The 14,674-nt window shown below is 32.9% G+C and overlaps 1 protein-coding gene across 1 annotated transcript in view; it reads left to right on the top strand.

Annotated features, from left to right (window-relative positions):
* LOC130443813 (uncharacterized) overlaps positions 1 to 14,674 on the top strand; it is a 65,548-nt gene that overhangs the window by 33,447 nt on the left and 17,427 nt on the right. The window contains exons 14-20 of the mRNA XM_056778664.1: positions 1,607 to 1,837; positions 3,899 to 4,020; positions 6,482 to 6,830; positions 6,909 to 7,057; positions 7,898 to 8,144; positions 8,771 to 8,979; positions 12,040 to 12,453. Coding sequence (XP_056634642.1) covers positions 1,607 to 1,837; positions 3,899 to 4,020; positions 6,482 to 6,830; positions 6,909 to 7,057; positions 7,898 to 8,144; positions 8,771 to 8,979; positions 12,040 to 12,453 — 1,721 coding nt within the window. The remainder of the gene's footprint in view (positions 1 to 1,606; positions 1,838 to 3,898; positions 4,021 to 6,481; positions 6,831 to 6,908; positions 7,058 to 7,897; positions 8,145 to 8,770; positions 8,980 to 12,039; positions 12,454 to 14,674) is intronic.

Below are 14,674 nucleotides of genomic sequence, written 5' to 3' on the forward strand. Positions count from 1 at the left end.
TGTGAATTTACCATCGAAACATACCTTGATAAGTTTACAGGTACAGTCCATTGATCGAAAAGATTGATTATGCATAACTGTATGATATGTCCATAAACCTATTTTCTTCTCGGTAGTTTTAAATTCTTTTTTCTTAAACTATGATGTCATACTCGAACTTGCAATTGCTGCTGACACTGCTCGTTTGTGTTTAACTGTTTTTATGTGGTTTTCGATGTCACTTTTTCCACAATTTGCAATAGAAAACGTACTTCTACATTTTTCACAATATACTTCACTAGGATCAATATTATTACTTTCTTTAATAAATGTATATTTTAATTTTAAATCATCATTAAATACAAACTTTCGTCGTTTTGCCGCCGAGATAATAATAATATAGGTACATCACAGTAGTTAGTACATCAAAACACCACTGACTTTAAGATATCGTGGCGGTCCTACTCATGCGACACCATATCATATAGAATTATCAGGGTAGCCAGTTCTAGTTTTATTATTTTCATTTTATTACATTTATTGTTTTAATGTTTTCTAACCAGTACTTTTCATGTACTAGTTTTGTTTAATGACTAACCAGGACTTATTTCTTGAAAACCAGTACTATACTGGTAAAATCAGTACGAATGGTCACCCTACCTTAGATGATGTTTCATCCCCAATAGTGAAGCTTGTTGATCGGCACACTGCTGTTAGTCTAATCCACGTAGAAAGTCATAATAAATCATGCAAATAGCACTCATATGACAACTTGTTCTAAGTTTACCAATAAAAATGTTACATTTTATAATATCAGATTTGACATATTCGCATCAGTGTTGCCATATCTGAAAACTAAAGGAGCAACTCCAGCAAAAATCAAATAATTTTACGTTTTATTTTTTTAACCCCTTAACAATGAATAACTTTGTTGCACTTATTGGAAAATGAGAACAAGTACTTTTTAATGTTATCGGTGCGAAAGGTCAAGGCGTGTTTAAAGAAAATTTGAGATTACTTCTTCATTTTGTTTGTGTGAAATTTTTATCTGAATGGTATTAATGTAAATTAAGAATTTTCCGTAAACGGGAATAACATAGTAGAAGATAATATTCTTTGCGAAGAAAACGTATAGTTTAACGAACAGATATCATTTTGTAATACAAAATTATCGATGTAACTTTATTCGGTAGAAACTGTTTTATATTTTTATTAATAATGACAAGAGCGGTCAAAAATGATGTTTTTCTCGAAAAAGCTGGATTTTAGCGTAAACTTGTTACTTTTTTAGCAAAGAATTATGGTAAAACTCAAAATTTCGAAAAAAATAACATTTTATCTAGTTTCGCAGAATTCAGAGGTAGAAAAAGTGTCCTTGACCCCTGCTGCACGCCTCTGGAAAAAATTAGAAATCATCTATTCATGCTAGAAGAACCTGATAATCATCAAAAAGTTTCTATAACAATCTATCACTCCATTTGAAACTTATGAAGAATAAATTATTTTATTTTTAAAACTTTAATACCATGGATGCGTTGCGGGGATAATTTGACCCAAGGAATTTCCTCTATAGCGTTGGCAGTCGAATTAATGGACACCCTGTATATTTATTCGTATACTGTTTTAGGGGAGGTTATTGGAAATGTAACAAAATTTGACTTGGAGAAGCTTAGTGAGAATTATTTAAGTATAAGCAGGAACCAGAGTGTGAAATTTGATATGAATATTTTGGAATCTAGATTAGATTCTTTGTCCTTCACAAAAATTAATGGAAGAAAAAACGAAGCGATCTTAGATGATGAAGACTTGATTGAGAAATTGATTGAAAAGCTTAATTGTGGGAACCTATCTGTTACGAGTGAGTTCTTCAATATTGAATATTCGAATAAGTTAGTCCTACATCCGTGCTTATTCTCGAAATTTACTCCTTTCCTTTTTAATAACAATCTCAGTGAAGATTTGATATTCTTTTTGATCTTCTTCTTTATCTCAGTATTTGTCATTAAATATTTAGACAGTCACAAAATTTATGGACTGTATTTGGTTTATCAAATACTTTTTTTCATGTCTTTAGCTTACTATTTTAGTATCACTCCGATTTCTCATATTACTAATGTTCTTTTTTACTTAGTAGTTTTTACTTAGTAGTTTCGCTTTTTAGCTCTTCCAAATTTTCCATTATTTATTATTTCTCATGCATCTAACCGATATGTAAGAGACTAACCGTTTCCTACTAATACCTATCCCTCGCACTACCCTATGTAGGCTCTTCAGAATTGAAAAATTGGAAGAGAATGTTGACGATTTTGATGCAAGGCTCTTGCACTAAGTAAGATCCTACTATTGTCCATAAGAGCTTGAACATTGCAGAAGATGTGTATCATAATGTCTTCCTCTATGGCATTGAGCTGGACAGCTGAGGCTGTATCTACAATCTGAGTACCTTGTAGCATTCAAGAATCATATTTGATTAGGTGTACATCCTTTGTATTGCCATTAATGCTACTGCGCTGTATAAAGCAGTGGCGCTCCTGAACCTCTTTAGGCTCTTAGATATCTGAGGTATTGCAGAAACTCTCTTTATATCTATGAAAATCTTGACACATCAAAACCTCCAGCCCCCATATGGGCCATCATAGAGATGCCGTCTTGGTACGGCCTATTTTGAAATCGCAGTTTTGTAGGCATGCAAGCTGCCGTTTGAGAGGTATCTCTATATATCTCTCTACTGTCTTCAATATGACAGATCTATATTTGGCCAAAAGCTAGACCAGTCCGGACAAGTTTGACTAGAATTCCAACAACCACCTTCGTTTACTCGTTGAAGAACGCCGGGATGAAACCAATTTAGCTAGCTTGAAGGCCCAGTATATCCTGTGGGTTCCTTAGAAGTATCTTACCAAGTCTAGTCCTTTCATTCCTTGTTCTATTTAACTGTAAAATAACCTCCAATCATCCCGTCTGGGTGTCCTTCTCGTTTCCCTGTACTCATTTGTGGTCTGGTTTACCAATTGTGAGTACATATTTGTCCTCATGGCATTGGCAACTTTAGCTTAAGTGCTTACAGTGTTTTAGTCCACCAAGGGGGACTTTTCAGTGCATATATTAGCAGATTTGCTGCCTCTTCGTGTTAAAACTGTGATCAAAGTTGATTTGAGTGATGCAGAGGTCCAAAGTAGCTATTTTTAGGATGCTACCTCATTATTCTCTTTATCCGTTTTCCGTTTGTCATTCGGTTACTTTGAAGACACCCCTTTCAAGACTTGTAGAGCCTGTTTCAGTTTTCCATCAAAAATGGTTACGAACATTCTCAAGATCTCTGCTGGTTTCCCCAATGGAACTGGGAAGTACGCTGAATGTTTATCGTCTTTGATTACCACCTTTTATAGAAGCAATTTTTGACTTTGAAGTAGCTGTCAGAACTGTCAGCGGTTTGGCTTTCTCAGCAATCAATAACAGAGCAGTACCCCTTCCACTTGTTCCATGATATCTCTCCAAATTCTTTTTAGTTTTTCATGATTTACCCAAATTGATACGTTTCTTCGAGTGCCTGGCAGAATGAATGAACCCAAAAAGCTTTTCTGGCCTATTGATAGTTGTATCTTAATACACAGACTAAATAGAACTGGTAAAATATAATCACCTAGTTTCTTGAACACTTGAAATATTTGATGTAATACTGTTACTTAAACGTTTTTTTCAAATCCACTCTTTTTCAACTGAATTAAATTTTTCAAATAATCCTTTCATCTTGTCTTCGTCAGATGTTTTATCGTACCATATTTTCTTAGATTTCTACCAGCTTGAAAAAAATGTTGCATGATTAATACCACATTAATATTTTCTTTACTTCATAGTCATTATCTTTTTGTATATTGCATTATTCACGTTTCATTGACCATTTTTGTAAATTTTCCAGATCTAATAGCATTAGATTCCATCGAATTTGAGAAAGTTAATGAAAAACTAGCAGATTTTTTTATGCCCATCAATTTATTTGATCATTTGAATAATACAAACGTCACAGAACTCACGTTTGAGGTAAGTACATTTATTGAGAATGGCTAGAGCCATTGATGTATGAATCATGTTGTACAGGGTGTTTCTAAATTCATGCGACAAAATTCAGGGAATGATTGCTCGTATGAAATCAAGATGGGTCTTTTCTAGAACATAATTTCCTCAATCCACCCATTTTCCAGATCAGTTCACTATGTCTATTCATTATAAACTAACTATCTCCGCTGAACAAACTCGTTTATATATCCAAAACGAATTTCTCAAAAATTCCAGAAAAAAACCACCAAAAAAAAAATAAAAATTAGTTCAGAAAAATAATGTAAACAAATCGCTGTTGTTATAAAAACATATATAAAAACAAACCTCAAACGAATTCCGCTTTCGCCAAATTTTAGACGTCTAAATTTCGTTTGTATTCTTAATATTTTTATCCAATCATTCGTCAAATTTCAGTTAGGTACATAATACATTTTTGGCTATTTTTCAATTAATTGTTAACCAATTTTTAAGATATTGAAAAGCAAATCAATACAATCTTCCTATTAATATCTAGATATTTTTTTTTTCATCAAATGATAATGTGCAACTAATGAGACATGTCTGTGGATTATTTTCATTTTATTAAAAAATTAACACTTATTTGGTAGGAATTTATAATTAGTGATTTTTTAAGAGGTATAAGATTTGATTTTGGAAAAAACCACAAAAATTTTGAAGAAAATTGATGAAATCTTTATTGGAATCGATAGAACGATCAGTATAATTTAACGTTTGAAGATGATTTCATGGAAATGTTGACCGGGGCTTCGCTTTAGATAGCCCATGCGGAAGGTCTAATTTTGGCACAGATTTTGGTCGGTATTTCACGGATAAATGCTTCAATATTGGTTTCCAGTGCGTCACTCGTTGCTGGTTTATCCCTGTAGACATTAGCCTTAACATGGCTCCCCAAGAAATAGCCCGAATGCGTTAAATCACGTGAGATGAACTGTTCGCCGAAGGCGGCTCCAAATTTGGTCATCGTTTCGTGTGATGTGTGACACCGTCTTATTGAAACATGTCAGGCATGACCAATTCTTCCATTTTGGGCAAAAAAAGTCGTCAATCATCACACCGTATCGCCATTCACAGTAGTGTTACGGCCATCGTCGCTTTTGAAGATAATGCCACTGGCCCATAATCCACAGTAAACAGTGACTTTTTCGGGATGCATTCGAAGCTCTTGCAATACTTTTGGCTGGTCTTCACTCCAGATACGGCAATTTTGCTTGTTGACCTATCCATTCAACCAGAAATGAGCTTCATCGCTGAACACAATTTTTCGATAAAAAATTGGATCTCCCTCCAAATTTGCCAGCGCCCATTTACCAAATGTTAGAGGTTTTGGTAGATCGTGTGGCTTTAATTCTTGCTCCAGCCGTATCTTATAAGGTTTTGCACCCAAATTCTTTGGCAAAATTTTCCTACGTAGTAGAGTAACAGAGGCCCAATTGATGCGAACGGCGACGAATCGATATTTCACGGTCATCAGTAATACCGGAGGATACAGCCGCAATATTTTCTTCGGTTCTCACTGTACGTTTGCGTATTAGTGGTTTAATGTCCAATAGTGGTAACTGGGTTCAAAATTTAGTCACAAGCTTCCGTCCCTCAGTAGGTCGATCAAACTGCCCATAAATTGTAAGAAGTGCGCGATGGACTCTCTTAACCGAGCATGAATTTTGATAGTAAAATTCAATAATTTGCAAGCGTTGCTCGTTCGTGAATCAATTCATGATTAAATTATAGACCAAATTGAACAAGTTTGAGAATGACACAAGACACGATAATGCAATATAATAAAGTGGTGACAGTGCAGTTCATACAACTTATTTTCTCATAGTGAAACCTGATCATAATTTTTTAACGTTATCAGCAAACATGTTTAGAAACATCCTGTTATCAATTATTTACTATTTCTTTATATTTAATTGTATTCAGTATTTCTAGTTTTCTCATAAAACTTGAACTTGAGAATATTTTTTAATGTTTTATATTCAGTATTTTTCCATTTATTTAATATTTTCTTAATTGATTGATACAGTTAGTCTTCATTCTATCACCTATTGTTGTAGTCATCAAGTAGGTAAATAAAGTTTTTTAAAAAGTAAATTTTTACTTTCGAAATTTAACTGGCGTGATCTGTCAAAAACAGTGTTGCCAAAAAGAAACCTGCAAAGAAAATCAGTCTTTAGTATCGCCATTTAACAAAATTAACTAAGTCGCCTATCTCTGAATTGGGACAACCACTATTTATTATGAAAGTATATAAGAAACCGCGATTGGAAATACCAATCACTGGGTCTGATTAAATAGTATCGACTATATTACCAACCAAAGATTAATATTGTATATTAACAATGTAATTTTTAAGATTTCTTAAAATTTTTTATTTTCATTCTTTTCTCAGCATACGCTTCATCTTACTGAAAAATTATTTTAGAATGACATCTACGTGCCAACGATTGAAATCTTTGAATTAAGTTTTGTGGAATGGGATAACTATGTAAAACAGATCGTCTTCAAAAATGAAACAGATGTTGCATTTTCTGGTAATAAAACATTTCAGAGTGGTATTAATGTCATGAAGCTAATAGAAACTAAACGCCTTAACAACATTTTTTTGGAATACATATTAACAAAGGAGTACAACCAAACAATAATGGGTCCCATACAAATTGAAGGAGATGTTAATCTAAACCGAGTAGTTGTCAACGAAAATATGAACGATGTACCAGTACCAGTTGTTTTAGAATATATTCTTGTATCTAACGGCAATTATTATCTTAAAAGTGAGTAATTAATGATTATTCAAGGGTGAATTATGGTTGGTACAATTTGTAATCCAATCCTGGTTCACTATTTTGTAGGCGATGTAATATTCAGAAGGTTACCTTACATTGAATCATTAAAGATATTTGGGAAAATAAATAACAAAGATATCCTGGAAGTTTTTAAAGATATTGCTTTCAGGAATAAGGATATAACTTTTAGGAATTACACAATTTTCAAAGAGCGCGTGAGTGTTTCTAATTATTTTTTTTATTTATAATAGTCAACAATCAGATCAGAATGTTAAAATACTGAATTCTGTATTCGATTAAACGCTTACTCCACGATTACTTGAAATACACCTTATTGGCTTCGGAAATTATTGCATTGCAAAATAATATCCTGTGTTGCTCAGTTCATACGAGGATGTTTGATATCTAGTTAGCCTAGACCTAGATCTGCTGGAAAAGTCTTGCTTCAGTTTTTTGGGATTGCCTTGATTGATTTTTTGGTTAAGGGTTGAACAATAACTGGAGACTACTATTCAATATTACTGACCACTCTACGGAAAACGGAAAAAATCGAAGAGAAAAGACGCGAAAAGCTATCCAAAGGTGTGTTGTTTTGCAGGACAACGCTCCTGCACAAAAATCTCATGTTGCCATGCAAAAAATTCGTGATTTAGGGGTGGAATTACTAGAACACCTCCCTTATTCATCAGATTTGGCTCCGTCCGACTATCATCTCTCCTCAACTGAAAAAAGTTTAAAAGGTCGTAAATTTTCTTCCAACGAAGAGGTAATAAAAGCTATGGAGGTCTGGTTTGCAGAGCAAGAAGAAACATTTTTTTTGAAAGGTTTAGAGACGTTGCAGGTTCGCTGTAATAAATGTATCCAATTAAGAGGAAAATATGCTGAGTAATAAAATATTTTGACATTGAAATTTTGTTTGGATCTATAGTAGACTAAGAATTTTTCAATATATCTTCGTATCTACATAGAAAATATAGAAATTTTGTTGATTTAACTGCCTAGTAAACATTATCAGTGAATGGATCAATATTAAAAAGCTACTAAAATATTCATAGGTTTCGATTGCTGGAAATTTAGCTATCAAGAATAATTTTAATTACATAAAATTCAATGATGTCGTCTCCAATATTGTTCTAACAAGTATGGACACAGATATAAACAGCAAAGTAGTATTTTCAAAAACGGTCCTTGTTCAAGAAAAACTAACTGTAGATGAGAATGTAGGTGCTCATACTATAGGTGGGTTGAATGTGAGTAATTGGATTGATAGAGGCATTTCTTTAGACAAAGGACTAATTCGAGGTATGTATTGATTTATGTCATAATTAAAAAAAATTTCATATAGAAAATGATTATTATCATAGGGAATACAACTAGTTTCATTTTAATGCTAACACTCCAATTATGTAACACAACGAAATAATAATTTAATTGACTCTACACCTGTTCCACAATCTTATGAAGAGATTAATACGAGATACTTGGAATATTTCATTTCGTCTAATATAAAGAATATTTAACTAAGTTGGAATATTTGAAACCGATGGTCATACTACTAAAAACTTTTCAGTTGTGGGAATCAAATCAAACACACAAAGTGTTTGTATAAATTCCTAGCTTTCGAGTACTTGTATATTCATCATCGGGGACTGAAATTAAAGTCAATATACAATGTAAAATTGTGTATATACCTAACCTAATCTAACCATATTATAAATAACTGACAATATTTTATTAAGGATATCGGTGTATATGTTTTTTCTTCTAAAAAAATTATCAAATTCATAAGATTCTAAATTGAATATTCGAATTGACACACGATATAAATATAGAGTTTATTGATTCTTGTCGCTACACACATTGTTTTGAATTTTTATTGGTTGAATTTTAGGTCTTTTCCAATACATATAAATAATTTTCACTTACAGATCACTACATTTTCGAACACGTATACATTAATGATAACTTGATAACAGATTTTGTTAGTGGAATAGACATGAAGAGATTGGTTCCATTGAAAACGAATCAAACCATTGAAAAGATGGAATTTATCAAGCTGAAACTTCTCAAAGATATTTTTGTGGGAAAAACAATCAACAACTTATATTTACCTGAGGAAATGAGCAAAACCATAATGGTGAGATTATGTAGCTATTGGTAACTAAACGGAAAAAAATATTGAACGTGAAACCAACAATTATCAAGAGAACAAATTTAGATCGTCAGAATAAAAAAAGATATGACTTAAACTGAGAGCTTCATAATTCAGTCCAGCAGTCATGTTGAAAATATTGGGGTCTCCTAGACAAAATTAGAAAGTTAATGAAATTTTCGGGGATTGTTTGGGGATGTATAGGGAAGCTAAATCCAAGTTTTCGAAGAAATCTAACCTGTGCTCGAGTGGGGGTGGCCAAAAAACCACGATTTTTTCGGACTTGTTTCGGTTTTTGGCTTATAACTCCAAAACTATGCATCATACCGAAAAAGATACTATATGTATACCTTTTTGAAGTAGATGAGAATCACTATCGTTTATGATCAACCGCACTTATTTCAAACCATTTTTTAATTTTGAGAAATTTGACGTATTTTGAAATGCCTGCATTTTCGGAATTATACGGTCAGCATAGTAATGTGAATAGTGAAATTTGAAGGGAATTTAATGCTCATTCCGAAAATAGAATAAAAGAAACCCTTATGATGCCTAGTTTTTGAGATATAGGACAAACACCGAAAGACGTCAGAAAAAATCGCGGTATTTTGGCCACCCGATCGAGCGCAGGCTTTTTTGTCAAAGAAACTCGGATTCCCTTGGTATCCCCGAACAATATACCAACATTTCTAATCAATTTTGTACAGGATAACTGCTATACTATTGAGAGCTTCATTTCTTCAGAAATCGGATTTTGTTGATGTTTAGATTTTTCCTTATAACTTGCAAATTGTTTGTTCTACAGCGTTGCGGTTGTGCTTAGATTGAAGCGAAATAACTGCACTACAACTTCACTTGTAATGACTTTCTCGTGGGATCAATAGTTTAGCCAATATGCCTTTCGTGCAAAAGACGGCCAAAACATATATTTTTCAAATTTTTGAAAAAAATTGGCAAATTTTGAAGAGCTGTATCTCTGGACCTATTAGACCTTCAAAGCTATGGTTAGTCTGCGATAGCGATTCTCATCTACTTTGAAAAGGTATATAATATTTTTTTCGGTAAGATGCATAGTTTGGTAGTTATAAGACAAAAAGTCCGAAAAAATCGTGGGTTTTCGGCTACTCCCACTCGAGCTCAGGCTAATTTATTCGAAAACTTGGATTTAGCTTCCCTATACATCCCCAAACAATCCCCGCAAATTTCATTAACTTTCTAATTTTGTTCAGGAGACCACAATATTTTCGACATGACTGCTGGACGAAAATATTTTATTACGAAAATTGATTCAGAATCAGTACTAATTATTTCTCGATAATCAACTGATTTTAATATTGTTTTCTACGACCACCATTAAAATTGTTTAATTATAACATCCAAAAGAGTGCGAAAAAGTACAATGTACAATTTCAAATGGGACAATCTTCATAACACTCTCTTTTATTTGTATATTTAGATAATTTTGTGTTCTGTGACAGGTTCTAATTTATTTTGTTTCATTTATATTCTCATTGTTCTTTCTTTTGTATTTTAAACTGTATATCGTAAATTTTTTGTTTGTAACGTGAACTTTTCATCTAACCTGCTGACTGTTCATTCTATATAATGCCATGGACAAAAAGAGCTAAATCAGAAGCCTGCAAATACATATTTTTATGCCTCTTTCACAGAATGACTCGTGTTCTTTTCAATTAATAAAAACATTTTTACTTTTATGAAACTTCCATTTTCACAGATACCCAAAGAATCACCAATTTCATGATTTTCCACATAGCAAACATGTTTTTCGTGCGCACATTCTATGTCTTAATATTGGCCGATATTCAAGGGATTTATCCTCGAACATTTAGCATAATTGAATTTATTAAAGCAGTTTTTACGATGTGGCGGGATAATATTTTTATATGAAAAATTCTCTAGTTTGTATAATCCACGTCAAAAGTTGGACATTCTCATGCTAATTTTGAAAAATATTTTCAGCAAAAATGTCCCAGTCACTCATGACATAACATTGCAAACTTCCAAGTCTATCTACTGCATAGCTGATTAGCTTAGAATTAGCGCATGTATTGCAACTAAAAAATATCTTTTGTCCTGCTGAGTCGGACATATATGCTACAGCTCTCCATACAGATTCAAAGCATTAATGAATCCAACTATTTGAGATCATGGGATCGATTCGCCAATGTTGTTTGACCCGTATACTCGAAATGCAGTAGCGAAATTTTTCAATTTTATTTCCACAAAAACCCTGTTAGAGTTAGTAGAAATGGAAAGATGCGCTTCCCTTTTGCCATTTCGTTCAACTTCCATCAGACATTTTGATACCTATGGTAATTTTTTTGGTGTACAATTGCCTTTTGTTGGCAGACCTTTTAAAGAGTTTCCGTACTTCTATTCTAAATTTTAACAGTTTATTGCTCCATAATGGCGTGTTTCTTTTCTTATAGAGTGTCTTATGCCTCTTGGGCATGATGTAAGCTTATTTGGTGCGTTCCATATGAAAATGGGTGGAAGTGTGATATTAGAGTTTTTGTTCATGACCTGCTGGTATTTCCTCCATTCAAATTACTAGCTCCTGGCATGGAGAGGCTACTCGCCACTTCACGGATTGTTGGAATCGTGATCCCATTGATAAACAGCAGTGTTTAGTTCAATATCCTTAGGTTATTCTTGCCCATTAGTTCTTGAAAAAAGCATAACGATCGTAGCTTCTTGTGGTACTTTTCCCTCCTCACGCCATTAGCTTCGTATCCTGAATTTGTGCAGCTTGGAATGAATCTCCATCAACTAAATGCAGATTACTGCATCACACAGTTCACGAGTGACGTGTCCGCGCAAAAATTGTTTCCTGCTATTTCATCTTCTAGCTCCGTAAGCTTATAGCTTCGTAGTACCTAACATTGAACATACATTTATTATATTTAATTTATGTTATAAAAATTATTCTCAGTTAATCACTTATACATTCTGACGATTTGAATATGTTCACAATTCAACAGAATCTTTCAAGAAGCAATTAATACGATTTTTTTGATATTCCAGAAAAACAGCCTTCAAGAAATATATACTAAAACAGTCTTCAATAATATCATCTTGGTTCGTCAGAATTTGAATGTCAGCTTAGTCAATAACAAAAATACATCGAAAATAGTGACTACACACACCGATCAAACACTTACTTCAGATTATAATTTCAACTCAAAAGCAGTCAGTGAATCGAATATAACCATCGATGGTTTTATTAATGAGGTTAATTTAGTAAAGTGGAAGACAACTAGCTTGAAAATTGATTCAAGAGAAACTCAACAAATTTGTAATGATTGGAATCTGAATAACCTCACATTTTTCGATGATGTTCAAGAACTTTGGACAATTAATGGTTTAAATTTGACTCGAATCTCTATAGACGTGGAAGATAGGAAAAACAAGAAATCACAGTTTGAAGATACTATATTGGTAAATATATATTTGATTATTAGAAATTCGATACTCTTCGGAAACTATCCTGATTCAGGTAGATCAGCTGATTGCGGATCCTATCACAGAACGAAATCGCAGTTTCCAATGCTGCGTTCAATTTTCGGGGGAAATTTTTTTCTGTTTTGCAATTTGTTATTATTTACCCCTCCTCTCAGAACGCTTCGTAATCCATTTCAATTTGGTTTACGATTAAAACGCTCTGGACTGAGTGGAACGGCAATCACCGAGGTTATGATCGTGATAATCGTGAGTGGAGTGCAACAAATATATTGCAATCATCGGGAAATTGAAGGATATATCATTTTCGTAAATACCAGGACGCCGCTGCATTAGCTAATATCCGGCAAATGTTTAGTAGCAGTGACCTTGGAATGCAGTGACCGTATTTATGTACGAAAAACTAGAATTTTAAATTAACTAAAAAATTGTGCAATAATAAATTTCCGAAGCATTCCGAACATATCGTGTTATTCTAAGTCAACAAAGTGAAGACTACCATCCATCAGTTGAAGTTGAAACATTTATGATGGAGGCATTGCCAGAGGCTGTCGAAGAGAAGACATTTATATTTTATAAATAGACGATGTAGAGGATACTGGTTCTCAGTTAATAGTCCGTATTAATCACATAGAAACAAATGGTCGACGGGTTTTTATTGAGATCTATAGCAATGCGGTGCAATATTTGGATGTGTTCAGAAAATATAAAAATTTACGAAAACACCTTCCTCTAAAAGCACTTTTGGTAGGCTACAGATAAAGAAAATGCTTAATCTCGAGCATCCATAAAGGAAAAACGGATATTGCTTCAGAAGGACTTCTGAAGCAATTCTGTTGACCAACGCTGGGGCTGGTTAGGTATGGTGGATGGAAGAGTTCATCAGTGGCTGAAGAGTATGTGGAAGAATCCGTCGAGAGCAAAAAGAAAATAGAAAGAATGATACAAGGGGGTGAAACTTTTGTTAAACCAAAACCACGCAGTATAAAAAATAAAGATGTACATCCAGTAATTCCTACAATAAATGTTTCTGGTAATGGTAGCTGCACCATTACTGTTAACATTCAAACAAAAATTGAAATAAATGTTTAATTATCAATGGTAATTGATTTTTTATTTCAAAAAGTTACGAAGATAAATAAAAATCCTGAAGTATGAGTACTGATCGAAAGATAGAAGATCTAGTACGAGTTAGGAAACATATTGGATTGAATTGGATTAAAGGTATAATCTAAAATAAGCTAGAGTTTTATTTGAATCCAACATTATAAGGTGTCGTTACCTAATATGAATCTTAATAATCAATCAAATAATATTAGTACATTTTTAAAATTCTAATTGTGTATTTCAGCATCTGTCACAAATGACAGATTTAGGACAATTTATAAAGATTTTTTGATATTTGATCTACCTAGATCATTATCCTCGAGACAATACAACTGTTTAGACTTATTAAGCAAAATCTAATTATAAATACTATTAATTGAAACAATAAAACCCACCGAAAAAGGGAGAGAGTGTTCTTCATTTAATAGTTCATGTATCGCTACTCTAAGTTGGAATTTCTAGAACCGTTGGCGATATTCATACTGTTAGAAGTTAGGAGTTTACCTTCAGCCTCTGAAGACGATAGCTTCATTATCGAAACACGTGTCAGACAGTGTAATTGTGAGTGTTGGTGTAGTGGGGTCTGAATAGCTTATTCAGTATCGCTACTCTGTTAATGGACATTAGATATATATTTTTTAGGATACAGGGCAAGTCAAAATTTTATAAACAATATAAATGTCACAACTAACTTCATTAAATCTATTCTCTTTTTAGTTCACATCGTATACTTCAATACGTAACAATTGGCGCCCAACGTTTCCTCTTCTTCTTCTCAATTAATCAATAGTCGCCGAAAATTAGAATATACATCTTTCCATTCATATTTTGCTGATCAATAGCTCTTTTAAGTTGGCGGGGACAAATATTTTTTTTTACTTTTTTTGTTAAATCGTTAGCTCTTGATTGTTCGATCACATTTGATGTTTGTTCGAAATTCTTTTTTTTTATTAATTATTATTTAAATTTTGGCCTTAACCTAGCTCTTAAGGTAATTAATTATGAGTTTTTTTTATTATTCTATCCAATCTCGGTCAGTTTAAAATTAAAATTAATTATTAAGAATAAAACGATCGAATAAACATATTTTTTA

This window comes from Diorhabda sublineata, chromosome 5, assembly GCF_026230105.1.
Source record: "Diorhabda sublineata isolate icDioSubl1.1 chromosome 5, icDioSubl1.1, whole genome shotgun sequence".
Taxonomy (NCBI): Eukaryota; Metazoa; Arthropoda; class Insecta; order Coleoptera; family Chrysomelidae; genus Diorhabda; species Diorhabda sublineata.